The sequence below is a fragment of the Chlorocebus sabaeus genome, chromosome 9 (assembly GCF_047675955.1).
Source record: "Chlorocebus sabaeus isolate Y175 chromosome 9, mChlSab1.0.hap1, whole genome shotgun sequence".
In the NCBI taxonomy this organism is placed as follows: domain Eukaryota; kingdom Metazoa; phylum Chordata; class Mammalia; order Primates; family Cercopithecidae; genus Chlorocebus; species Chlorocebus sabaeus.
In genome coordinates, this window is record NC_132912.1 from 96,055,750 (window position 1) to 96,083,583 (window position 27,834).

General features: G+C 44.3%; 1 protein-coding gene across 2 annotated transcripts in view; it reads right to left on the reverse strand.

Annotated features, from left to right (window-relative positions):
• MYOF (myoferlin) overlaps positions 1-27,834 on the reverse strand; it is a 171,805-nt gene that overhangs the window by 23,224 nt on the left and 120,747 nt on the right. Inside the window, exons 30-44 of one of the 2 annotated variants that reach the window (XM_038009266.2) lie at positions 26,486-26,659; positions 25,429-25,537; positions 23,614-23,691; positions 21,464-21,645; positions 21,212-21,370; positions 20,996-21,094; positions 19,592-19,753; positions 17,400-17,565; positions 13,989-14,065; positions 12,061-12,117; positions 10,313-10,324; positions 7,996-8,094; positions 6,058-6,183; positions 4,006-4,161; positions 3,477-3,568 (exon numbers count right to left, since the gene is read on the reverse strand). In XM_038009266.2, coding sequence (XP_037865194.2) covers positions 3,477-3,568; positions 4,006-4,161; positions 6,058-6,183; positions 7,996-8,094; positions 10,313-10,324; positions 12,061-12,117; positions 13,989-14,065; positions 17,400-17,565; positions 19,592-19,753; positions 20,996-21,094; positions 21,212-21,370; positions 21,464-21,645; positions 23,614-23,691; positions 25,429-25,537; positions 26,486-26,659 — 1,748 coding nt within the window. The remainder of the gene's footprint in view (positions 1-3,476; positions 3,569-4,005; positions 4,162-6,057; positions 6,184-7,995; positions 8,095-10,312; positions 10,325-12,060; positions 12,118-13,988; positions 14,066-17,399; positions 17,566-19,591; positions 19,754-20,995; positions 21,095-21,211; positions 21,371-21,463; positions 21,646-23,613; positions 23,692-25,428; positions 25,538-26,485; positions 26,660-27,834) is intronic. The other variant, XM_007963586.3, reaches the window with a different exon arrangement.

Genomic DNA, 27,834 nt, shown 5'->3' on the forward strand with positions numbered 1-27,834 from the left:
TCCTACCTCTGCTGCTTACCAGCTGTGGGACTCTAGACCAGTTACTTAACTTCTCTGTGCTAAGTTTTCTCATCTGTAAAGTGGTGATAATAACACCTCCCATCAGTGTCGCTATAAGGGTCAAGTGAAGAAATATTTAGAGAGCATTTGGCGTGAGTGCATTGCTCCAATGCCAGTATAATAATAATGATGTATTATTACATTATTAACTTTATCATCACATGCCCATTAGCTGTTCACCGGAGTACCTCTACCCAGCTCAGAGATGAGTAAGGCACAAGTACCCTCCATAACGGTGCCCCTGCTAGGTTCCCTCCTCTGCCTTTATAGAGACCACTGCCCCATGGAACATCTTTGACTCAGCCCATAGAAGCACAGGGGAGGAGAGTGAGTGTGATTTACCATAGGGTGTGATATGCAGGGTGCCCCGAAGGCTCCCCCTCTCCTCCCAGACCCTCTAGGTCTGCCCTTGGCTCCAGTTCTTTTTCTTTTTTTTTTTTTTTTGAGATGGAACCTCGCTCTGTTGCCCAGGCTGGAGTGCAGTTGCATGATCTTGGCTCACTGCAAGCTCCACCTCCCAAGTTCACGCCATTCTCCTGCCTCAGCCTCCCTAGCAGCTGGGACCACAGATGCCTGCCACCACGCCTGACTAATTTATTGTATTTTTAGTAGAGACGGGGTTTCACTGTGTTAGCCAGGATGGTCTCGATCTCCTGACCTAGTGATCCGCCCACCTCGGCCTCACAAAGTGCTGGGATTACAGACGTGAGCCACCGCGCCCTGCCAGCTCCAGTTCTTTAAGGCTTTTCTAGAGAACCCACATTAAAATGTACCACTTCAGAGATGAAGATAGAGTCAGACAGTGCTTCTGTGGTGGGTGAGCAATGCGCACTAGAGGGCGGGCTTTGGGTTCTGTATCTGTACTGTCCACAGAGGGACTCATCCCAGAGAAGGTGTTCAATACATTCTGTTGAAGGAGAAGCTGTGAGAGGCCTCCTCTCTGCCTCCTCCCCTTCTCCTTGCACTCTGGTGTGTGGACTGGTTCCTGCCCAAAGAGCCAGGAATGTTGATCCATTTGAGCAGAAAACGGATGTGAGAAAAGGTGCTTGAGTCATGACACATGAAGCGCCTTACCCACATGTGCCCCAAACCAGCACATTTCCAATCCCAAATTCCAGGAAACAAATCATATGTGGTCTCTGGGAGAAAGAATTCTTCAATCAAATAAAGTTGAGAACTGCTTCTTTTGCAGTTCTTCTGGACATACTAAAGGTTCTGAGAAGTCCTGCAATTATAATCTTTTTAAACCCAAGTGTTTTGGTTTTACTAAGGAATATATTTTTTTCTTGGAACATTAATTAATATCCTGCGGAAGACACTGCTATTCTTTCGAAGGCGATCTGCCATGATGGATAGGACTCTGAGTAATGGCCACGCACATAGGAAAGGTTGGTCCTTTCTGAATTTCTGTTCCAGAGTTCCCAAGAGTCTCTGCAGAGAAGAAAGCTACCCGCTAAGACCGAGGCCATGGACCGGAGCCATCTGAGGGGCTGCAGAGCCGGCGTCTCCTTGGCTCCACCCTGCTGGATGAGGGGAAGTCTGCCCACCTGCGAGACAGCGATTGGCCTAGCAGAGCCTGACAGCACCGCTTCCTTCCAGGGTGCCTCCGAGCAAGACTTTTCCTGCCACTTAATTAAGCTTGTGCCTGGCTCCTCTGAGACGAGCAATTCAGACAGGGTTGCCTTTCTCCCTTCAAAGCTGGCTTTCCCTGCTTCCCTGTCTCCCTCACAGGAGCCCTCCTTCCTGCCCTGCGTGCCTTTTCCTGTCTAGACCTCGGGGCTGGATCAGTGGAAGAAAAGGAAAACGATCAGATTGCGGTGCCAGAGGATTACTTCCATTCCCTGGCCCAGGCGCATGGCCTTGGGTGTGCAGCACGCGGGGGGGTGTTGTGTGCGCAGGTTTGTGTGTGTGACACATGACAGAGAAAGAACCCGTAAGGCTACAAACCGACAAACTCAAGAAGAAAAGAAGCGTATGGGCAAGATAATAAAGCCAGAAATAAAAAGATATGCCATGCAGCAAACAAGAACACAGTATTCTCTCACTCAGCAAGGTTCTCAGAACAAAACATCATTTTCACAAATGTCTCAGAGAACATTTTTCTACAGGTGATGGCTTTGCCACAAATGTGAAATATCACCAAGGTGGTTGGAAAAGCCTGGGGCTTGGAGTCAGCAGAATTTCTAGCTAAATCTCGGCTCTATCACTTACCCCACCCCTATTAATAGAGCTCTGGGAGCCCTGTTTTCTTCACCTGTACAGTTGGGTTGGTAATCCCTGCCCTGAGCAGCTAATAAGTTTGACATGGAGATGGAAATCAGACCATGGTGTGCCACACAGACACTGGGGTCAGATGGTCTGAGTTCAAACCCTCACTCACTCTTCTTTTTTTTTTTGGAGATGGAGTCTTGCTCTGCTGCCCAGGCTAGAGTGCAATGGCTCGATCTCAGCTCACTGCAACCTCCACCTCCTGGGTTCAAGCAATTCTCCAGCCTCAGCCTCCTGAGTAACTGGGATTACAGGCACGTGCCACCACGCCTAGCTAATTTTTGTTTTGTTTGTAGAGACGGGGTTTCACTAGGTTGGCCAGACTGGCATCGAACTCCTGACCTTGTGATCCACCCACCTCAGACTCCCAAAGTGCTAGGATTACAGGTGTGAGCCATTGCGCCTGGCCCTCGCTTTTCTCTTAACAGCTAAGTACATTAAACACTGCATCTCTCTGTGCCTCAGTTTCCTCTGTTATAAAATAGGAATGATGGGGTGGGCACAGTGGCACATGCCTGTAATCCCAGCACGTTGGGAGGCCGAGGCGAGAGGATCACTTGAGGTTAGGAGTTCGAGACCAGCCTGGCCAACATGGTGAAATCCTGTCTTTACTAAAAACACAAAAATTACCTGGGTGTGGTGGCACATGCCTGTAATCCCAGCTACTTGGGAGGCTGAGGCAGGAGAATCACTTGAACCCGAGAGGCGGAGGTTGCAGTGAACCGAGATCACGCCAGTGCACTCCAGCGTGGGTGACAGAGCAAGACTCCATTTAAAAATAAAAATAAAAATAAAATAGGAATAATAATCGCACCTCAGAGTTGTGAGATTTTTTTTGAGATGTTTTATATAAACAGCTCCGCAGACAGCCAGGTGACAGGGTGGTCCCCGGAAAAACTCCAACCGGCCTGTGCTCCTGTAACACCAGTACTAACACTGCCTGTCTGCACGCCATCAGAACCAAGCTTCTTCACTTCCGTGAAATTCTTTTATTTTGGGTTTATCTATTTATTACCTGCTCTCCTGTCTAGAAGGTTTATCTAGTTCACAATCACAGGGCCTAGGACAAGGTTGGACACACATTAGAGTCTCCACACATGTTCCGTGGAGAAATGAAGGCCAGAAAAACATTGAAGAATGCACATTACCTGCCAAAGACTGGGTTGAGAGTGTTGGGAATGTAGTGATCTCGGTCTTCAATGACTTTTTTGCCCAGTGTTATTTTTATGTAAGGGTCACACTGCGGGGACAAAATAGACGAGATGTTACGTCATCATAGGACACAAGGTGAAGTCAAGTTCAGGGACAGACTCAGCTCGCCTCCACACCCACTCCCAGCTGATGACAAGGTGGCCGCCATGGCACCCCTGTGCCTAAGATGAGGGAGCAGTGCTCTCCTTTGGGTGGCATGCAGCCAGTTGTGTGGGTGCAGGGGTGGTGGCGGGGGGGTCCTGGCTCACACCTGTAAAACGAGAAGGATGAACCAGGGGACCTTAAGCCCCTGCAAGCTCTTAGATAAATCCCCATGGGGACAATCCTCCTGAATACATTGTTTTGATGGAGCATCTTTCCCCTAGTGAGATAACAGACGCCCAGAAAGAAAGAACAAGACAATTATTGTGGCTGATGACTGTAATTATCTTGCTACAGGAGAAGGCCCCACACCCAAACTCTTACCAGGCCATTGTTGTCCTGGGGCTGGAGCTCTAAGCCTCGAACAATGTAAATCCTAACCGTGCATTCCTGTGGGACGCTGTCAGGTAATTCCCGAAACTGTCTGGGAGGGGCTGGCACGCTGGGGTCATCCGGCAGAGGGTAGATCCGAAAGGAGCCCTAAGAGGGAGAGACAGAAGGACTCACAGGGCCCTGGGTGGCCCAGAGAGAGGGCTCCAGGGAAGTCCCCTCCCCCTACAGGGGTGTGGGATTGAGGGATGGAACGCTGCCTTTTGTGGAAGAAATAATGCATATTGTACTTTGCATATTTCCAGTAGGGAAAGTGAAATGATTCTCAAGTAATTACTTGAGAGCTCACAGGGGAGAAGAGAGAACACAGCAGAAATCGGGAGTCAAGAGGAGAACATAGGCCAGTGTGATGGACGAGGTGGTGGTGAGAAAGAGTGAAATCCTGCACATTCTTTGAAGATAGGAATAACAATAATTACATTTTAAAGCCAACAAAATACCAACAGTGATTCCCCTTTTCCTGTAGCACCTCTGTACTCCACCTCCCACTCCCAGGCAAACTTCTTTCAAATCTGTTTCAAAAGTGACACCTTTCAAATCTCAGCTGAAAGGTGTCACTTCCTCCAGGAAACCTCCCTGACTGCTCCTGGGCCGGGTATGTTCTCTGGGTGCTCTCATCCAACCCCACACTCACCCCGACACAGCACTGTCCTCTGCATTGAGATAATCTATTTATTGTCTAGATCCTTCGCTAGACCGTGAGCTTCTAGAGATGGATGAGGGGGCATGAGGTCTCGTTCATCACCCTATCTCCAGGGCCTAACACAGGACTAGGCATATAGTAAGGGCACAAAAATTGTATTTTGAAGGAGTGAGCCAACAAAACCTGCTGGAGAGGCCACATATTTTGCCTTGAAACCAAGAGAAAGCACTGAAGCTGGATTCGGAACATACAGATCTTAGTTCCAGCGGTCTTCATTCAGTCAAGTGGCATGGAATAAGCACCTACTATGTGTCAGGTACTAGGGACCCACAAAAGAACTCAAGGACTCTTGTCGGGCGCAGTGGTGGTCAATAGGGTTGGCTCTTGTGCCATTTGTGATTGCTTGGTGGGAGGCTGTACTGAGAAGGATTTGAGACCATGCATTGGGCATCCTCCTCTGGTCCCTTAGCAATATCTGCTACAGGCAAAGAATTAAGCAGCAGCAGCAGCACATCTGCCATGACTTTGCCAAGTGTGGTTGCAGGGAGGGGCAATTATAACTGCAGATACTTTCCATGTGTAAGATGCTTTCATGGAGGCATGAACCCAGACCTGTGGGAGCCCAGAGCAGGAGTGAGTCACACTGCCCGAAGCAATCAAGGAACACTTGACAAAGAGAGTGACATTTGAGCTGGTGCTTAGAAGAATGAGTAGGACTTTGTCAGACCACAAAGGGGGTAGAAAGGGCATCCAGGGAAGGAAGAAGAGCCTGTCCCAAGCCTCCGACTTGTGAGAGGACAAGGTGTGCCCGGGGCTTGGGCGAGGCTCTCCCAGGCAGGAGGGTGGAGTGTGTGAGGGGGGAGGGAGGCAGGGGACCATGTAGCTTGGGAAAGACTGGCTCTGCCTTTGGAAGGAGTTGCGACTTGCCTGTGGAAACCCAAGCAAAGCCTTTCAGTAGTCCAGAGAGAAGATCAGATTTGGTTGCATGGAGGCTGGAGAGGAGTGTGATGAGAAAGGTGACGAGGACTGTCAAGTGAGAAGTTGTCACAATGATCCTGCTGAAAGCGTGGTAGGGGCAGTGGGATGAGGAGAGGAACTAGATCTTGGAGAGACTGCATCTTAGGATTCGAGGCTGCTTGGCATGAGCAGGGAGGCAGGAGGAGATGTGAAGACAGCTCAGAGTGCTCTGGCTCCCCCTCCCCCTTTTCCTTTCTGGCACCTTCCAGCATCTCTCAGAGGCTGCAGGACGTGCCCCTCCCCAGACCCTGATTGTCCTTTATCCTAGGCCTATATAGAAAATGAAGGTGGATTTTAAACAGGACCAACACACATATCTTACTCACCTTAAACTCTCCGACCACAGAAGGATCTTCATTCTCATCCGACTTGCCTCGATATAACTTGAATGTATCTGAGAAATCTGTCAGGCCCTCAAATTCTGCTACATTTTCCAGTTCGCAATTATATATCTGAAAACCACCAACAGAGCCTTAATTTCTCATTAAAATGCAGGTAAGGTCTACAATCGAAAGGGCTGATAGTATCAAGTGGGCATGAGGTTGTGGAGGGGGCAACCGGAACTCCCACATCGCTGGCGGGAGTGTAGACGGATACAACCACTTTGGAAAATGTCCGGTAGTTTCTTATGGAGTTAAGTAGCCACCTATTCTATGATCTGGAGATCGCATTCCTAGGCATTTACTGATGAGAAGTGAAAACACACACACATGCTAGAAGAATGTTCACAGCAGCTTCATTATCAGGAGACTGGAAAAACAACTTGTGGCATATCCACACAATGGAACACTACGCAGCAATGACAAGGGACACACCATGAATACATACAACCACATGATGAGTCTCAAAACTGCAACGTGGGGCTAAAGAGGCCAGACACACAAAACATAAATCATACGAGTCCATTTAGAGCAAGTGCAAAATCAGGCAAAATCAGTTTGTGGTGAGAGAAATCCAATCAGTTGCTCCTAGGAGGGATGAGGATAGTGGAAAATTGACTGGAAAGGGACAAGGGGAAGTTTTCTGTGGGAATGGGAATGTTCTCTTTCTTGTTTTGGGTGGTGGTTCACACAGGGTATATATAATAATCACAACTTGTTGAATGGATCACTTTATTTTATGTAAATTATTTCTCAATTTAAAAAGCAAGAAGAGGAGGAAGGAGGAGAAGGAGGGAAGAAAGGCAGGAGAAAAGGAGGAAGGGAGGGAAGGAAGGGAGGGGAGGAAGGGAGGGGAGGAAGGGAGGCAGGAAGAAGGGAGGGAAGGCAGGAAGAGAAGGACGGAAGGAAGGAAGGAAGGGAAGAAAGGGAAGGAAGGAAAGGGAAGGGAAGGAGGGAAGGAAGGAAAGGGAAGGGAAGGAGGGAAGGAAGGAAGGAAGGAAGGGAGGGAGGGAGGGAGGGAGGGAGGAAAGGAAGGCAAGCAGGCAGGAGGAAAAGAAGGCAGGCAGGAAGGGAAGAGGGAGTGAGGGAGGATGGATGAGGCCGATCCTTCAGCCCCACTGGATCATTTTTCTGAATTAATTGTTATTTACATGCTAGTATTTCTTAGGCTACACTGAGAGGTTATGACAATAACATGAAAAGGTGTGGGGTTTTTTTTGCTTTGATGGGGAAAATTATTTCAATGACCAGATATTTCTCATTCTAAAGTTTTTTTCTGATACACATTGTTCTGAAAACTTTAGCACTGCTTCTACTTGAGTACCCTACAGGCTGAAAATTGAACGAAGAATTAGAAAATTCAAAACATGAATAGAAAGCTCAGAGCTAGTCAGCCATGCCTAGCTCAGTTGCTTGTCTTCCTCCTGTATACATGTTCTCATGGCTGTGATTTCATGCTGCATACATGTGACAGATTCAACTTTTCAGCTCGTGAAACCAATCCCTGTTCAAAGCACACAATGAAGCATGTTGACATCTTGTGTCATTCTGCAAATAGCACTATGACTTCTGGGTTTTCCTGAGTCAAACTGGATCATCATGGCCTAATTAGCGTGGTGCCAGCCCATTCCCAACCATCTGCCAGATGCCTCCGAGCCCCAACGTGGCAGTCACGTAACCATAACTCAATAGCTGTCCTCAAGTCCCTGGAATCTTGGCAAAGCCAAAACTCGTGCAAGAGGGCTCTCTGGGAAGACAGAGATTTTCCTGGCCCCTGCTCATTAGCACCCACCCAAGGGACCTTTTAGTCATCCTCTGAGCTCTGCCTGTGGCCAGTTTTAAAGGATGTCGATTCTCCACCCACAGCAGCATAGATCCAGGTACCTTGAGCTTGGAATAGCCTTTCTGAATATACTGTCCGCATTTTTCATGTTCCCCTGAGGAAGCATAAAATTTACTCCACCAGTCCATGATTTCTTCCTCCTAAAGACATGTCAAAATGGAAAAATCTTTAGTGATGTCCTAGACTTCCAATCTATAAAGGAAAATGCATATTTAATAGTTAAAAAATAGGTTCTTCTGACCCTGTTATACGTGAGATTATATTACTTTTGTTTACATGCACAATAGACAAAGCCTTCACGATTCTTCTACTCAGAAGCTAGAGGTGAAATGACCATTCTTGGCCAATGAAATGTGTTTGGCTACAGTCATACTAGATAATGTTCTTATGTCCTTTAGATACAATCTATTAATTTGTTGGTTTTTACATTTTTATTCTGTTGACTTGATATTTACATACACATATAAATTTAAAGAAAACCTCCAATATATGTTTTCTACTATCTCATTTTCTTAGCCCTTTTAGCCAGTAATGGCTTGTAATACAATACTCACTAGCTAAAAATTGGAAAAACTGGTTTTAATTCAAGTTGCTTCCTTTATGTTATAAGCCATACCCTTAAGTTACAAGCTGTACCGGCTTGGGCAAGTTGTTTAACATCTCTGAGTGTCAATTTCTTCATCCACTGAATGGAATAATAATACAATGGACAAAGCATTCACATGCTGCCTTCATCCACCTGCCTCCATGTACCTCCCAAAGTTATTCTGGAAATCATAGGGGATCTTTAGGAGAAAGAGCTTTGAAAATTATAAAACGTGAAATGAAAGGAAGGGAGGCATGATGGTTCAGTTAGACCAGGGCTCCCGACCTATCCTAGGAGATTCTGATGCAATCAGTCAGGGGTGAGACCAGGGCATCCAATAAGCTTTCAGAAGTTCCCTAGGAGAGTCTAATGTGGAGACGGTGTTGGGAATCTCTGGTTTCGATGGGTGGTTCTTGGTTGGACAGAAGGGACAGCATGTCAGAGTCACTTGTGGAATATTGTCAAACTACATAGAAGGCCTCCCACTCAGATTTATAACAAGAATAGATTCTTATCAGACCCACCCATTGCTTATTTTAACCTACCTTGGAAATAGTAACGCCAAAACAAAAACAAACAAAAAAACACAAAATGTCACCTGCAATAGCGCCTCTTGGGGGAAAGGAAGAAGGGACAAGAAAGGCTACTTCTTTTTATTTTTTGAGACGGAGTCTCGCTCTGTTGCCCAGGCTGGAGTGCAGTGGCTTGATCTCAGCTCACTGCAACCTCTGCCTTCTGGGTTCAAGAGATTCTCCTGCCTCAGCCTCCTGAGTAGCTGGGACTACAGGCATGTGCCACCATACCCAGCTACTTTTTGTGTTTTCAGTAGAGATGGGGTTTCACCATGTTGGCCAGCTGGTCTCAAACTCCTTGTAATCCACCTGCCTCGGCCTCCCAAAGTGCTGGGATTATGGGCATGAGCCACCGTGCCCAGCCTTGAAAAGCTACTTCTTATTTGTGTTATATTATATATTACATTATATGCTTCTTATGTGTGTGTGTGTGTGATGCGTGTGTGTTACACATACTTACACAGAATTACTTCCCCTTTATGGGTCAGCAACCTACCCATGGATTTAGTTCTTTTTTTAAATTTTGACACACCGTCTCGCTCTATTGCCCAGGCTGGAGTACAGTGGTGCAATCTCAGCTCATTGCATTGCAACCTCCACCTCCCAGGTTCAAGCGATTCTTGTGCCTCAGCCTCCTGAAAAGCTGGGATTACAAGCACCCACCACCACACCTGGTGAATGTTTGTATTTTCAGTAGAGACAGGGTTTCGTGTGTTGGCCAGGCTGATCTCAAACTCCTGGCCTCAAGTGATCTGCCTGCTTCAGCCTCCCAAATTGCTGGGATTATAGGAGTGAGCCACTGGGCCCGGCCCCCCTAGATTTAGAAAAAACTATTCCCATAAAAATTCTGGGCAGAAAATACATGAATCTTTTTCTTTTTCTTTTTTTTTGAGATGGAGTTTCAAGCCCAGGCTGGAGTGCAATGGTGTGATCTCAGCTCACCGCAACCTCCACCTCCTGGGTTCAAGCAATTCTCCTGCCTCAGCCTCCTGAGTAGCTGGGATTACAGGCATGCACCACCATGCCTGGCTAATTTTGTATTTTTAGTAGAGACGGGGTTTATGTTGGTCAGGCTGGTCTCAAACTCCTGACCTCAGGTGATCTGCCCTTCTCGGCCTCCCAAAGTTCTGGGATTACAGGCATGAGCCACCACGCCCGGTCCATGAATCTTAAATGTGGCAAAATGTATACCATAGTTACCTTTTCTGTCAGCTGCTCGTGCCCATGTCGGGTCAGGAAGAGGGCGAACCATGTAACAGGTCACATAGATATGGAGACCCCAGGAACATGAGGTTTAAAGAGAAAGAAAGAAGGAAAAATTATTATTCATGCATGCCTTATATTATCAACATTTTGATGGGTTATTTAAATTATTTAAATTTTTCTAAGTCAAGATGAGCCCACAACTGAACCCACTTTACTGGTTTCTTTTCTGAAAATATGCAAAAGGTTACACACAGTATTACAATGAAAGGTTTGGAAGTAGCCCCTTCTCTGCCCCCCCATCTCATGTTTTCGATGGAGTTAGACATTTCATAGCTCACACAGGAGCAGGGTACGGAGCTGCTCATCCCCCTGCTCCAGACCTTACATTCCGTTTAGTTCCTAAAATACATCTCCAAACTTGGTGTAATTCTCCTCCCCACAAAAAACTGTCCTGTCACAAGATATGTTTGACTGCAATGTTATCATGTAGGTACCCCCTCCACCATGCCTATGTTACAGCACCAAATAAATACTCATCCATCAAAGCTGCTCTAATATGAGGATGTGAAGTTTCCCATTGGCCAAATCCTTTCACGTGATTTTTTTCATAGAGAACCCACCCCGATCTAGGGCCCATCCAGGAGACGAGAGAATGAAGAACTGGGAAGCGGGGCCTGAATGTGGTCCTGGTATCTTTTGGGGCATTAGCCAAACTCGTCCTCAGTGGCGGTTTGAAGACATGCTGCCTAGACCCTTTTCTGAGATCCTAACTTTATGTTCATCCTAAAGGGTCTTCCTCCGGCTGCCATGCAGGAGGCCATGGGGCTGCTTCCGTAGGTGCCCCTTGGTATTTTCTGGATTGATTTTTGTTCAGCACAATGGAATTGCCAAGAGAGGCAGAGGGACAGATAGGCAATTCTTTCTATTAGATTCACACCAAAGCAAGATTTAAGGGTTAGATCATCACAGCTGAATTGAGATTTTGGAGAGAGTGATTTTATTTCCAAAGTACTCTTACATTCTCAATGGATCCTGAAATCAGATTTTTAGAATGTGTTTGTTCACAATTCAAACCATTTCAAGCAAAATAAGAGTTCATGATTTAAAGACTTTTTTTTTTTTTTAAGACTAAGTTTTGCCCTTGTTGCCCAGGATAGAGTGCAATGGCATGATCTCAGCTCCCTGCAACCTCCGCCTCCCAGGTTCAAGTGATTCTCCTGCCTCGGCTTCCCAAGTAGCTGGGATTACAGGCGCCCGCCACCACACCCGGCTAATTTTTTGTATTTTTAGTAGAGACAGGGTTTCACCATGTTGGCCAGGCTGGTCGCAAACTCCTGACCTCAGGTGATCCAACTGCCAGCCTCCCAAAGTGCTGGAATTACAGGCGTGAGCCACCATGTCCGGCCTAAAAGGCATTATTTAAGACAAGTTGCTGATTTTAAACTTTAGGATTAGTATGGGATAATTTATTCGTGCCTACACGATCGTTAGTTCATGTGGAAAGGTAATGGAAGCAACTGATGTGACTTGCTTTATTATATCTAATAATAAACTTGCAATGGGAGTCAAATAATTAAATGGCACAGAAGATTCTTCTTTTAGGCTTAAAACAATCACGTTTGTTTAAAGATCACTTTTCACTCCAAAATCTACTAATAGAAAGAGTTGTAAGAATAATTCAAGTTTTTAGGCCAAGGTCCCACAGCCCCAGGCAGCCTCATGCATTTGTTTATCATACATACATGCACTGTCGCTGGAGAAGCCATTTTGCTGAGTGCTGTTGACATACTGCTTAAGCACTGGAATTGGAAGGTAATTGTTGAGATGGCCATGTACGCATGTCCATGTTATTTGGCTAGCACTTGACCAATTTTCCCCAAAGACTTATTTCTCACTTTTCTTGTGATAGTGCTCAGTCCATTTGTTAAGAATTCCCATGGACATCACAGAGTAATGCCATGAGTTTCCGGAGTGTGACACTGTCACTCAAAGACACAGCCTCCAGCTCCCAGCAACAGCATAGTTATTTTTAAGGCATTCCCTCCATTTACCCAGACACAAGGCCTGGATTAAGTGGTAATACATGTGCATTACATGTACATTACATGTACATGTAATACAGGACATCCGCAAGCTTGTTATTGGCTCTTTCAAAGTGCAACTTTATTTATTTGACTTTGTACAGATGTGCCATGTCTACTTTGATGAACAAGTGGACTCAGATTTTTAGAGATTTCAACCAGCCTTTCTTATCAACACAGCATACCTCAACTAGATAGTAGGAGAGCAGGAAGATTAAAGCAATTTACAATACAGTGGGAATGACTGATACTACCATCCTCAATCCTGCTATGTTGCAATGTTTAATTCTATGATGTAAACTGAACTTTCATAAAGTGTTGCTACAGTAACATAGTCACATTTCCTAACTATGGTTAAGAAATGAATGAAAATACTGGCATAGATTGTTGACTTTATTCTTCTCCCGTTCCTCAGTTGTACTTAGGGCTACTGAGTACACTGAAGGCTTGTAATAAGAATTGACTGACGATGAGAGATGGCAAACCTGGAGGCAGATTATACAGCAAGATCTTAAACTGTCTTTTTCTAGAGTAGTTGTAAAAATCTACAGAAAAGATCTTAAGTATATTAACTCCTGCCAAGGCTACTAGGCATATTATTAGGGATATTTGGGGTGGTTTACAAAGTGATCACAGTAGTTTTGGCCTATGGGATTGGAAATTTGATATTGTCGTTTGTGACTATGTAAGATTCCCAGAGAGTAGAATCAAACACACTCCTGCACAGTGCTGGCTGTGGAGACTATATTTTATACGGTCCAGTTGTTAGTGAGTTTAATGCAGTGGGAAGGAAGTAGATTTTTTTTAAAGGCACTGTTTATGGACATAACATATTAAAGTGCAATCATGTGCATTTTGGGGCTAGTTTGCACATTAAAACATGCTGTGAATGTTCATCATAGATGCCAAGAGAAACAGGGAGATATTTGGTGTTTTCTTTTTTTCTGGGCTGAGACTTTTTCCCCCATTCCTTCATGTAGAAGTGGCTGGAATAGTTAATTTTAAAATAGGGCCTTGAGTGAATATTTCAACCAATTTCTTCACTTCAAAACGACAGTGAATATAAAAACCTGGGTGTCCCATATACTGATAAATATGGTCATTAGAAATTTTGAAACACTTCTGCTTTATGTAGGGGGAAGAATCTGGCGTGTTGCGTGTTACCTCTGATCTGAATGTTGCAATGCTATAAATTTGCTTCTGACACTTCGCTTTCTAGCAAATGATCTTTCTCAGACAGTCTACACCTGTGGTTCTCAGACGTGCCCGCATATTAAAATCATTCGAGGAGATTTAAAAACATACTGATGTCTAGGTCCCTCTCCCTCTTGGGAGGTGGGGCCTGGGCATGGGTTTTATTTTAAGTATTCTGGGTGACTTATTAGTGAGGGTTGAAGACTACTAGTCTACACAGTGTCATAACTGTTGATGAGTGCAAGATTTAGACTCTTGTCTGTACTCAGTCTTCAATAAATGGATTGGCTGATGATTATAATTGGCAACAAATTGTTGTTTGACTGAATTCACCAAATGCTTAGACATCTGGAAGATAAAACTGACAGCATCCAATGATGAGCTCTGAAGCCTACCTTAGAAGCCAGTAATGGTTTGGTGTCTTCCATTTCGATAACGATGTCCCGGCATGGTGGGGCAGACAGAAGGGAGGCTGCAAGACAAATACTTTTTAAATTTAAGATACTTAGAGAAATATAGTGGCGAACATTCTACTCCAAGTTCAACAGCCATAGGGTGGATGGTAGAGTTTATTCTTGGATGAGATTTACGGAATAGGGAGGACAACTCCTGAATGTAGAAAACAACCCAACAATCCATCACATTTCCCCAAATATAATATGGTTTTAGACATTTTCTAGGGGATATGTCCATACTGTTTTGTTTTAGATAATTAGTCCAGTGCCTATACAGAAAGTGCTCAAAAAAGAACTGTGTCAATATATGTCTTTAGAGGGTGCAGGAGTAGGGGTGGGGAACTATTTTTTATTTCAATAGCTTTTGGGGTACAAGAGGCTTTTGGTTACACAGATGAATTATACAGTGGAGAATTCTGAGATTGTAGTGCACCTGTCACCTGACTAGTGTACATTGTCCAATAGCTGCCCAATATGCAGCTTTTTATCCCCCTCTCTCTTCTGAGTCTCCAATGTCCATTATACCACTGTGTATGCCTTTGTGTTCCCATAGCTTAGCTCCAACTTATAAGTGAGAACATACAGACAGCTTACATCTGAAGGAGTCTTCTTTTCTTGAAATTTGTTCCTAAGACACAGAAAATAAATAAGAGAAAAATAAGAAAAAGAAGGGAAAGGAGGGGTGAGAGGCTAGGGGAAGGATAGCATTAGGAGAAATATCTAATGTGGATGACAGGTTAATGGGTGCAGCAAACCACCGTGGCACGTGTATACCTATGTAACAAACCTTCATGTTCTGCACATGTATCCCAGAACTTAAATTAAAAAAAAAAAAAGAAGAAGAGAAAGGAAAGGAAAAGAAGAGCAGGGTGGATTGTTTTATATTTCAGGTCTGAGGTTGCACTGGCTTATTCAGCCCTTATTCTCAACAGCGTATATAGAGGGAGAAGACACGTGCCCTGACTTTATGTACAATTCCCAAAATATCTGTGACTCAGGATTTGGGGGTTAGAGCATGGACTCAGTAGTCGTCCCTGGGCTTACTACATTTGATTCAGCTAAAGCGGGGGTACCAAAGCCTCACCCTGGGGTGGGGATAGGATGAGAGGTACATCTCCATTTATTGAAGAAGCATCGAACAGGAAGACATTTAACAGGAGGCCAGAACCCAGACAGAACAAACTCTGCCAAGCCAATAGAACTTTCTGTTTAACCCACTCTGGCAATTGACATAAAGGACATAAAGGAGGAGAGGCAAGAAACCTTTTTTGGTACTTACCATGTGCTGGGCACTGAGCTAAACACTTTACGTACATGATCTTATTTCATACCTCAATAATCCTGTAGAATATGTGCCATTTTCCCCGTTTTAAAATTTTTAAAACAAACTGAAGCTAAGAGCAAGCAAGTCACTTGCTTCAGGTGAAACAATTAGTGGCAAGTTGGGGAGTAAGTAACCCAGGTCTGGCTGACTCCAAAGCTGTGTTTTAACCACCACACCAGAACCTGGAGTAACCATCAGGGGGATACTGGGGAGGAGGGGAGACTGACATTTCCTGAGCATCTGTGATCTATCAGTTACTGTGTTAGGTGGTTTTAGATCTAGGTGGCATCCCTAGACCTGTCAGCAGTCTCCACACTTCCAAGATAGGCTGCCCTGCAGATCCTGACAACTGCAACAGTTCGGAACAAGACAACCAGAGGGCAGAGACACAGGAACACAACTAAACGCAAGTTCTGTCCTAGAGGATCAGTTCTCCACTTCACCCTCCGCATGAAAACAAAGCCCAAGGGACAGGAGAATGGTATTCTGTGCACTTCCAACATGAGGCCATTAACCTCTCATTGGTTTTATGAAAGGACCAGATTTTCCTTTTCTGGGGCTCTCTGAAACCTTGACCACACTCTACATTGATTACATAGAATCACTAGCCAGGCTATGTCTGCCCTGGACCTAGCCCACCCCTGAGCAATAGACACAAACAGATCCACGTAAGTGATTCTAGGGCCAGAGAAAGTGTGTAGCATTTGTACCCTCTGGATGATTTCATGTATTTGGACCAAAAAACCTTCTCTCATGAAAACAGAAAAAAAAAGCCAGGAAAGTGGTTTCTCTCCATTTAGTAACCTTAAAATGAAACAATTCCTGCAATTACAACAATCCTTGTTGTTATAAAAAATGCTGCTATTTTAGGCACCATCAGTTCAGCATAAAATGTTTTACAAGGGACATTTCTTGATAAGCACATGTAGAGTTTTGCTTAAATGTGACTGTGGATTTTCTCCCTCTTCTCTGAATCAGGGATCCAGGATGCTCACACCTACACAGCAGATGAGTTTCAGAGGCTCTGCAAAATCAATACCAACCCTTATGAAAGTTTTAATAGAACCAGTTAGTGACACAGCTGCTTAAATAGAAGACATCTGCTTCAGTCTTGAAGCCACCAAGGATCAGCTGAATGAGGCTGTTCCAGCCCTCCCACGGTGTCTAATTTATGAGGCCAGGGGCCCTGGAATCTCTTGCACTGATGCAATATAGCCCCCAGCCCCTAACACAGTCCCTAGCACATGGTAAGCTAAAACCAAGTAACTATGGAATGGGTAATTGCAAAATGCTGTATCACTAGCTATTATTTATTATGGAAATCTAAAGTAAGTATTATACCCTGCTCTGTCATTTACATATTAATTATATGTGATAATGAGGTAGGCCAACAGATGGAAAGCAATCTGAAATAAAATCTCCTCCTCTGTCAATGTTCATGGAGTCAGGGAGCTTCCTGTTTTCCCCATCAAGGTATTTATCACACTGGACTGCAACTGCACACTTCCTCGTTTGCCTTCCCCGCTGGACTCTTGCTTTGTGAGAGGGGAACATGGCTGTCTTGGTCCCCACTGTCCCCAGATATCTAGAAGAGCACGTGGCAGTCAATGAGTGCTTCCTAACCATTCAGTGAAAGGTGGAGGAAATGACTTCATCCCCATCACTGATGTGGGAACAGCTCTCCCTGCTTTGCTAGCTGCTTGTTGAAAAGTAAATAGGGAACATTCATGAGCACTTACCACTTCCTCAGAAGAAGTCTTACATTCATCCGGGAGTGGGACGCTTCAGAGACGAATCCCTGGAGCACGCCACCCACCCCTAAAACGAGGCCGAGGTTCCAGCCCAGCTCTGCCACTTACGAATGATAGAACCTTAGGAAAGTGACATAACACACCGCAACTCACACGGTTTGCTCATCTGTAAAATGTAGCTAATGAATCCAAGACTTACCTTAAGAACGTTTGTAAAGAGTACATCAGAGTCATGCATGAAAAGCCCCTAGACTTCCGCACAGACTTGCACGTTACCTTTGAGCTGTGGGACGATGTCCTCTTTCCCTGCATATGGGTCGCAGCGAAAGCGGTCCAGGCGCTCGATGGTGCACTGGCCGACGACAGGCTTCCGCCCAAACTGCCTGTGGTCGATGACCTTGATCACCAGTGGGGGCATGTACAATTCCTCCTTGGGCAAGAACTGGGGGTCACAAAGGTAGGTTTCATTTCTCTTTACAAGACCAGACAAGGGCAGCTTTGAGAAAAATTCCCCTGATGGACCAGTCCAGATTCTCTCTGCCACATAGCCCAGAGGACTCACAATAGTTACTCATGTGCTAGGCAAGGAGCTCAGTGCTTAAGAGCGTGAGCTGTCAGCCAGACTGCCTGGGTCAAATCCTGGCACTGCCACCATGAACCACCTAGCTAACCCTTCTATGCCCCCGTTATTTCATGAGTAATAGTAAAACTGTTGAATTATTCTATGTGAAGAGTGCTTAGTATAGTACCTGGCCCATACTGCGTCCTGTAAGTGTGGAATCACTGACCCATGCTCTTTACTCTCAGTCACTGCCCTGTACTCTTCCCTGTGCTCTGCTTCCTGGGAGGGGACATGTGCAAGGCTAACAAGCCCAGGGCTTTGGTCATCTACTAGCCAAGTTCTGAGCAGACTTTAGAAATGGTCAAAACAAAACTGAACTTCTAAGGGAAATAACTGTGGCTGAGACTCTTTTCGCCCTGGAAATTCCATGCAAAAATGGATTGCTACTTTTTCCTCGACTCTCCCAGCTCCCTCTCATGGAATTTGGTGGCTTTGGTGACAATGCCTGATTGGGGAATCATGAGCTGACCTGGGGGCCCATTTGGTATGTGGTTCAGGTGAACTTCTATCTCTGGCTTCACACAGGAGTAGAAGCTGGGGTCACCTGAGTGGTTTTTCTCTTCTCTGCTCACCAAGGCTAGATTCTAGACTAGAACTTGGAAGGTGGGGGAGGTGTGGGGAGTAGACAAGGATAGGGGAGTGGCCCAGGGGCAACCACTTTGGGAGCCTGGCTGGAAGCATCCTGGTGGCTCACTGTTGCATGATAGGGAGGAGAGCATGGGCTTTGGGGTTGGAGGGACCTATGTGCAAACTCTGGCCGCTCACTTGCTAACGACGTCCCCTTGTGTAAATTCATTACTTCTTGGTTTTCCCCAAAGTGGGCATAAGAGAGGTGAAAATGTTCAGCCCACAGGATTAAAGACGAGGTGTACTGAGTAAGAATGCACCAAGCCCTGCGCTGCAGCTGTCACTGTAGTTAGGACACAGTCACTGCGATATGGAAGGCATGGCCTAACACTATGACACCGGATAAATCATTTCCCCTCTTTAGGCCTCAGTTTCCTCCTCTGTAAAATAAGAGGTTAAAGCACGTGACCCTAGAGTTCAAGAGCACTGTATTGGAGACATCAAGGTCAGGAAAACGACTCGGGTGGGGAAAGGAATGGGATGGTTCTAGGTCTTCCAACACTTCAAAGTAAGGAACTGTCTTTATTTCACCTATTTATATAATAGAGTAAAAAATAACTTTTTTTTGTAAAAGTTAAGAAAGTAACTTCTTTAAAAATGAAAAGACTGGGTGACCTCTTCTTGCCCCAGGTATTATGGGGTCTGTGATGCTGTGAACTGGATCCGGTGCTCTCACATCTTTAACAACCAGAGGGTAGCCTCAATGGACCAAAAAAGGTGCCATCCCAGGGGCACCTGGAGGTGGGGCACAGTTACGGGCTGCCAGAGTCATGGCTCCATCACCCCATATACCTTCCCCCACAGCTGCCCCTTCCTCAGACAGCCAGTCCTTATCCAGAGGGTTCTGGTCCATGCACAGCTGTGGCAGGTGGGGGGTGGTATATCTGGTCCATGCATGACTGGGGGTTAATATTCTACCTTCATGGGGTTGACCAACAGCCTGTAATAGATAGCTGAATAGATGGAAAGTTTACCAGAGAAATAAATACATATTGCTCACAGATATTTCTGTGCCACTGGAGTTGCTTTGAAGCTTTAAGAAAGCATTGCCACAGTGCGAGAATTTAAGGGGGAAAAGTCATTGACAAGCTGAATATAAGGCAGGGTTTTTGTATTTGTCAGATTTTGGAAATAAACTCTGTGTGTTTGCATGTGTGTGAGAGGCACATACTTTCATATTTCAACGCACATGGGTGATTACAGAGAATCGATACTGTACCACTTTCATGAAGAGAACAGAACTTGGAAAGTTGGGTGTCTTCTTAAGGTTTTTGATCACCACGGATTCCACCCTTTCTCCTCCACACTCCACAACAAGACTGGGGGATGTGATAGAAGCCATCTGGAAGTTTTTCATATTTCTTAAGCCCCAAGCTAGAATCTAAGAAAACAATTTAAAGAGAGGAGAAGGTAACCCAGCACTTTAAAAATAACACTCAAAAGTAAAAATTCTGTCTTAACTACTGGCAAAGTCTTTACGATTAATTTGAACATTATCCTTGTAAGCTTGTTGGTCATGCAAAGAAAGTGGTTTTGCCCCTTTCTTTCTCCTGCCTGAGCCCCTAAAAAAGCAGTGCAGTTAGGAGTGTAGGAATCAAATCCTGGCTGTGCCATCTAGTAGCTGTGTCAGCGCTGACAAGGCAACTCACCTCTCTATGCCTCATCTACAAACAAGACTGATTGTATTATCTGTCATGGGGTTATTCTGATGATCACCTATAAACTTCTTTGCTTTTTCTTTTTTGAGACAGAGTCTGACTCTGTCACCCAGGCTGGAGTGCAATAGTACGAACTAGGCTCACTGCAACCTCTACCCTACCCTGAGTTCAAGCGATTTTTGTGTCTCAGCCTCCCAAGTAGCTGGGATTACAGGCGTGTGCCACCACGCCTAGCTAATTTTTGTATTTTTAGTAGAGGCAGGGTTTCACCATGTTGGCCAGGCTGGTCTCGAACTCCTGACTTCAAGTGATCCACCCGCCTTGGCCTCCCAAAGTGCTGGAATTACAGGCGTGAGCCACTGCACCCAGCCCATCTGTAAACTTCTTAACACGGTGTCTGACATACAAGCATTTCAAAGTGATAGCTTCGGCCTTTGAGGACTCTTAGCAAGACAGCCAGAAAAGGGAAATGTTGGGGTGTTAACAGCTGCTTGACTGGACAGGGAAATGTCTTGAGAGTGGGCCAGACACTGTCTATCAAGCCACCTGGTTGGGGTCATCAGCTTGTATCTGACATGTCAACATTGCTAACATTGCTCACTGCTCCCATTCAACTGCCATCTCTGCCTCCCTGCTATGCCCCCACCTCTTGGCATATACACCGTCATTCCCTTCTGCTCCATCTTCCCTCTCCCAGTTCTCCAGCTGACCTGAAAAACTCAGAAACCTGCTGGCTCCCAGTAAATGCAGAGTTTAGATGCCCTCAGGAATGTTAGAATTGACCTCTCCTTGTTGCCTCAGCAAGCCTTCTACTCCCATGAATATCTCCAGTTTTTGGACAAGTTGTAAAGGAAGTTGGAGATAGCAAGAAAATACGCAGCAGGATTCTATTTTCTATCCAAAAGATTCCTGCTCTGCAGTCACATCCGTTTGATTTGATGAGTAACACGTGGGGAGCCGCATACCTCAATGGCAGTGAGCTGGACCACAGGCCTGATCCCCTGGGGGACCATGTATAGATTTGGCGCCCTTTGAGGGGGAAGAATGGGAAGGTTGGAGCCATCCTGTGAAACAAACATGGGTATGTCAATGGCTCGCTTTAGTTCGAGCAAACAGTGCCTAGAATTAACATGCATTTTAAGCAGTTGATGGAATACATGAGAAAGAACACAGCGATGTACCTTGCCCCTCAGAATCAGCTCTGCAGTTACAAGAACTTCCCCACAGGCTTTGTCTCCATTCATTACTGGGTGCCACAGAAGTTTGGGTGTGATGTCCATTTCTGAGTTCAGTTTCACCAAAGGAGAGAAAATGCTTCGTCCTAAAAATTCATCTTTGCCCTAGAGAAACAAAGTGATCCTTAAATTCCCCAACATTCATCCCTTCAAATCTCCATCATCCCCAAGTTATCTTAGAAATTCTAAATGACCTACCACTTGGTCATTGTCAAAAAGTTCCATGATAACTTTGGGTGGATTCTGCAGAACTGTTTGGGGTTCCCCATAGATTTCAACTTCATCAAATATAATTGTTTGGTCCCATGTGGGATTCAGGGTTGAATGGATGATCTCAGTGGTTTTGCTCCGATGGAGGAAACAGACATGAGCATATGGATCTAAAACAGAAAAAGAGAATAACAATGGGGTCATGGCTAAAATCTAACTCCCCAGAACCACTCACTGCAACCATATTATTTTCCTCTGGATATAATGACAGTGGGCTCTCACCACCTGCCTGGAAACAGGGTTTCTAGGGAGCAGGGAGTTCCCCATGGAAGGTTCTGGCACTGCAGCAGAGGCACCTGAAGTGAGACCCTGATGTGTACTGAGAGGTCTGCCTTTGGAGTATGTCCCCACCAAGGTTAATGGGGCCCACAGTTTTTCTCTGCAAGAGTACTGCACTCATGGTTGAGTGAGGCTCTGCAGTCAGATACACCTGGGGTCCACACCCACCCTTCACCCCTGCTGCGTAACTTTGAGCGAAAAAATAATCTTCCTAAACGTTGATCCCTTCCTCCATGCAATGAAAGTAATATCTGCTTCACAGTGTTGAGAGGACGAAATGATATAAGGAATGTTAGCTACTTGGGACAGAGCCTGTCCTATAGGAAGTATTTGATAAATGCTAGTTTTTATTATAGTTGTTTCTAATGTTGATGGTAATCCATTAATTCAGCAAATATTTATTGAGTTCCAGGTCTCAAGAGTACAACAGTAACAGGAAAAGCTCAGATGCTCATAGAGTTTACAGTCTGTGACAGTAGAAAACTTTGTCTCACTATACTTAAGAATGGAGAGAAAGCAGTATTATGTATGGAGAAATAATCCATGTTCTCCTCCATGCTAAATAATTTCATCAAACCTTTTTGCAGTTGCCTGGGGGCTGACCTATCTGAAAAATAACACAGTATCTAGCCTGAAACTTTTGTATAAGCCAAAAGTGCTTGGTTTCTAGCAGGGGAGCCATCATATGAACCCTTTGCTTTTGCCCTGATGATAATTCTTCTATCTCCAAAACTGCAAGGAATGTGCTTAGAGTTTTAGGAAGCTTTAGTCAAGAATTTTGGAAAGTTTTTTTTTTTTTTTAACTTTCAGTGATAGAGTGCCCCCTGGTGGAAAATATTTGAAAATGTCTTCAAAGACCCTGTTGGAGATGTATATCGCAGGGACAACCTTGAATCTGGTCAAATTTGTAAGAAAAGGAAACCATTCACAAATATTGGTAAATATTAGTGCCTGGAACACGCTTCAAAGTTGATGCGAGCACATGAGATTGTCAAATGCTCTAACACACTTCCTGTTTGGAAGAAAAAGTACAGCTCGCCGCCAGCACTCATTTCTCGGGGCAAACGGGAAATGGGTTAAGAGGTGTTTTCATAGAAGGCCCAGGGAAACTCTGCTGGGCTTTGAGTCCCGAAGTGGAATGCTCCCCAGATAGCCTGAACTATCCATGGTTCAGCAGAAAGGACTCAAATCCCCAGCCAGGCCTGTTCTCCCCTCCTCCCCCGTCCCTTGCCAATAGCCTTCCTCTCAGAACCAGTCCAAAGCAACGAAAGCAGCTGGGTGTCAGTGCAAGAGATGACAAAGCCTCATGGTTTTATGTTATTGAGAATGTGGGGAGCAGGCAGAGGAGAAGGTTAAAATGTACTCCAAACTGCTCAAAGCCTGGTGCTGTAGGCAAATGGGCAAACTTGTCATCTTTTTGATACCTTGAGAGAGCCTACAAAAAAACTTAAAGGATCTTAACTTACCAATCGACCCGAGGGTCCAGGGATGAAAACGCAGCCATGTATATAAACAGAGATGAGAAATCACTTTCTCAGTGCTTCTTATTACTTAATCAATTCATATCTATTAGTATCAAAAGTATCTTCTGTGTATCACTAGCACCCAGCAATGGTGTCTAAAGCATTCCGTGATGATTTATCTAATCACTGAGCAGTTTGCTTCAAGCATGCAAAAATAATCTCAACATGTAAAGGGTTTTTGTTGTTAGAAATGACAAAAAGCATTCACTTGAAACACAGAAGCAAAACAGCATGCTATGTAATCATGCGTAGCATGGAGATTTTTTTTTCCTTTACCTGAAAAGCTATCCTTGTCTAAAGCCAGGAGGTTTCTGGCTTGATAGACATAGCAGCGCAGATGGTAGATGTAGACTCCTAAAAAAACAGGATGAAGATTACTTACAAGAAACATAACACTGTAAACTGCTATTTTACTGGAATATTTGGAAAAAATACATGTTTCTGATAAATGGGTCACTTGACTCTATTACAGTTCCCCACAGCAAAGAGCACACAGAATAGTGATGATGTGGCCTCCCAAAGTAGTTCTATTTCCTGTAAAATGAAACTTATTTTTTAGGCTGGGTGCGGTGGTTCATGCCTGTAATCCCAGCATTTTGGGAGGCTGAGGCAGGCGGACTGTTTGAGGCCAGGAGTTAGGAGACCAGCCTGGTCAATATGGCAAAACCTTGTCTCTACTAAAAATACAAAAATTAGCTGGGCATGGTGGTGCAAGTCGGTAATCCTAGCTACTCGGGAGGCTGAGGCACGAGAATCACTTGAACCCTGGAGACAGAGGTTTCAGTGAGCTGAGATCACACCACTGCACTCCAGCCTGGGCAACAGAGCGAGACTCGGTCTTAAAAACAAAAATCATATTAAAAAAAAAATACTATAGTAAGCTCAATGCAAAGTGTATCAATCAGGAAAACATTACCTCTGTTATAAACTAACTGAATTTAGGGTACTACTTATTATCACTGACCTTTACAATGAAACTGGGTCTCCAGCTGTTATAGAAATAGGGCTTTCTATACTACTTCAGCATCAGATCTGGGAAACAATTATCATCTAAAACATTCTTTGACATTTCAAAATATTCATACTCCTTTTATTACTATATTCTCTCTGTCTCTCTGTCTCTGTCTCTCTATCACACACACATTCGCTCTTTCTCTTTCTCTCTCTTTGTGAGATAGCGGAGCATTATGATTCCGTGCACAGATTCTGGGAGCTCTACGACCTGAGTTCAAATCTCTCTAGTGCTTGCAAGCCATAAGACTTTGGGCAAGTAATTTAATCTTCCTGTACCTTGGTTCCTTCTTCTGTATAATGGGGACAATAATAACACCTACCTTATAGGGTTGTTATGAGGATTAAAAAGTTATAATATGTATAGTTCCTAGCCCATTCTAAGACCTATATAAGCATTTGCTAATATTATTGTAGAGCAGGTCTGTCTCATTCCAAAAATCCTGAAGGTTATTATTGAAACCAACCATTATTTAAATTTTTGTGCCTTTTTTCCTAGTTAAAAATTTCAATTTTTGGGGGCTTACTAGACAGAATAAGCACATATGAGATAGACTGTTAAAATCAGTGATTTGACCACCCTTCACCTTATATATGATATGGTTTTCAAATGCATTTTTAAAAACCCATTTCATCAAGGATGAAAATGAAAGTCACGTTTGCATGAAGAGATTTTAAAAATCATATTCGGTGATTTGAAGAGTTTCCTTGAGATAAAAGTTACAGAAGCGGAATGCACAAAGTCATGTTTAAAATTCACTGCTGGCCAGGTGTGGTGGCTTACGCCTATAATCCCAGTACTTTGAGAGACCGAGATGGGTCTTGAGAGGTCAGGAGGTCAAGACCAGCCTGGCTAACATGGAGAAGATGCAAAAATACAAAAAATTAGCCGGGCATGGTGACGTGTGCCTGTAGTCCCAGCTACTCAGGAGGCTGAGGCAGAAGAATTGCTTGAACCTGGGAGGTTGCAGCGAGCCGAGATGGCACCACTGCACTCCAGCCTGGGTGATAGGGCCAGACTCAGTCTCAAAAAATAAGTAAATAAATAAATAAATAAAATTAAAATAAAATAAAACTCACTGTCAAAATTGCAGGAAACAATGGGGGTGTTTGCTCCAAACACAGTGGTGGCGCTGTGCTTCTGTTTCTCCAGGCTCTTCTCATCCCCATCTTCTGTAGTGTCTGCCCCCTAAAGTCAATTAACAGAGTCAATTAGCAGATAAGTCAATAAACACTGCCTAAAAGCAAACCAACCAACCAACAGGCAAGAATCACCAACAAATGGAATTCTAGCTTTTAAAAGATGTTATCGTGCAAGCACCCCATTTTTTTTTTTAAGATGAACAAGTCCCAGGATAGCAAGTGACTTCCCTGAAGTCGCTTAGCTGGAAAGCAGCCGAGCAGGAAGTGGGAGCCAGCCCTCCTACCTCGAGTCCAGGTTTGCCAAGCCCTGCTGCTGAAAGAAAGGGAAAAAAAGGAAAAATGTAGAGGATAAATAGGGAGTAAAAGGATGGGATAAGGAAGAGAAAGAGCAGCAGTAGCAGAGTACTGTGGGGTCAGAGTGCAGAAATACAAAAATAGGCTATTGAGAAATGGCTCCTGACCACCCTATTGTTTTAGATCACCCCTTGCCATTCTCTATTCCTTCCTTCCACCGGCCTGCTTTTCCCCGCTGACTTCTTTACTGTGCTTCCATATGTGCTTCCGTATTGCTCTCTAATTTTGTGAGCTAGCCTTCTGACTTCCTCCCCTTCACATCTGTATCTTTATGAATATATGTATGAATATTTTGTTGAACAGCTGCAGTTTCCAAGATATGATTCCAGGAACTTTTGCCTGGGATGTGAATAGATGTTACCTGAAACAAGGGTCCTAGAACAGACACATTTGGAAAATGCTACGTCAAGCAGGTGTGTCGACAGTAGTATTTCTTAGAACACTCCTGTGTTAATGGTCTATTTGTTTTACATGAGGTATTGAGCACCCAGGACGTGTGGCTTTCCCTCAACCTGTGAATATTTGCCATCTTATAGTACCAGGGTTACAGGGACCTCTATGGAGTTGGCAATGCTGTACCCAACACTCACATATTTTCTCTATACCAATATGATCTGCACTCTGGCAACCTAGTACTTACAAGAGCACCTTCAAGTTTAAAGATGGCAGCTGCACCATGTGTTTCTGAAGGAGCCATTTTTCTCCTCCAGCGTCTGCGGCGGAAGGTATCTGAACTACGTTGTTTCCAGTGAAATTTCCAGCCAATTAAAGAAGCATATTCCCAGCCCTCTTGGTCTTCCAATTCCTCCATGGCCTAAAACAGAAGTAAACATGTTGATGATGATGACGATGATGATGATGATGATGATATTCCTTTTATTGATAAAACAGGTTATTTGATCAATCAACAGATACACAGTATTCAAAATCTACTCTGTGCCAAGTACTGAGCTACAGCCAGAAATACAGAAAAGAAAAAACCCAGACAGGACCTCTGCCTTGCAGAGCTGATGGACTGCGGTAGTGCGGAGAGATAACTAGACAATGATAGCACAGTTGTGGGATACCTGATTTGGGGGTGGGTGAAGCAAGTGGACTCTTTCCCACATTGCTTTCTGTTTTCTCACTTCATTAGTTCATAAAAATGTTGCTATTGTGATGTAGTTTGTAAAACATTAGTATCTCCATTTTACATATGTAGGACAAAAATCAAATGCCCCCTCCCAGGTTTAAATGTCTTGCCTGAGCTAATAGCTGCCATAACTAATAATTAAGTGATGGATCAGAATATGTTATTTCTGTAATAACTAATACATTCATGTGGTACTTTTCAGCTTAAAAACTACTGATTTACCAGTGGTATCGGTTTTCAATGTTATATTCTATTCATTCAACAAATATGAGTGCCTACTATGTGACAGGGATCGTGTTAGGGGCTGAGGACGCAGTGAAGAAGAGATAGCGTCTTTGCTTTCACACAGCTCGCATTTTCATGGCAGAAATTTGATTTAAATACCTTAAAAGTATGACTGGATTTAATAAATGTAAAATAATAATGGAATAATATTTCAGATCTGAGAAATGAGAGCTCCATGTGGGTAATTATTGTTGGGTCCATTTTTTTCGCTTTGAATAAATGTGAAATGCAGGCTAAGCATAATCTTGTACCTGACCCTCTAGTAACATAAATAGTAGCAGTGAAAATTTTCACATAGCCAAGAGTAAGGCAGGTTAGGAAACATGATCAAAGTCTCAGAAATACTCATTAGCAGAGCTGGGCCATATCCTGAGCCTTCTAACTAGTGGCTCAGTGTTCTTCCCACTTCAACTTGGTGCCCTCGTGTGGAAGGAGAGGGTTCAAGCACCTTCAGAAACTTCTCACCCCATCAGCCTGGGATAATTAAACAATAAAGAGATATCCATTAAACTAAGGAGTTTCTGCACAGCAAAAGAAACTATCATCAGAGTGAACAGAAAACCTACAGAATG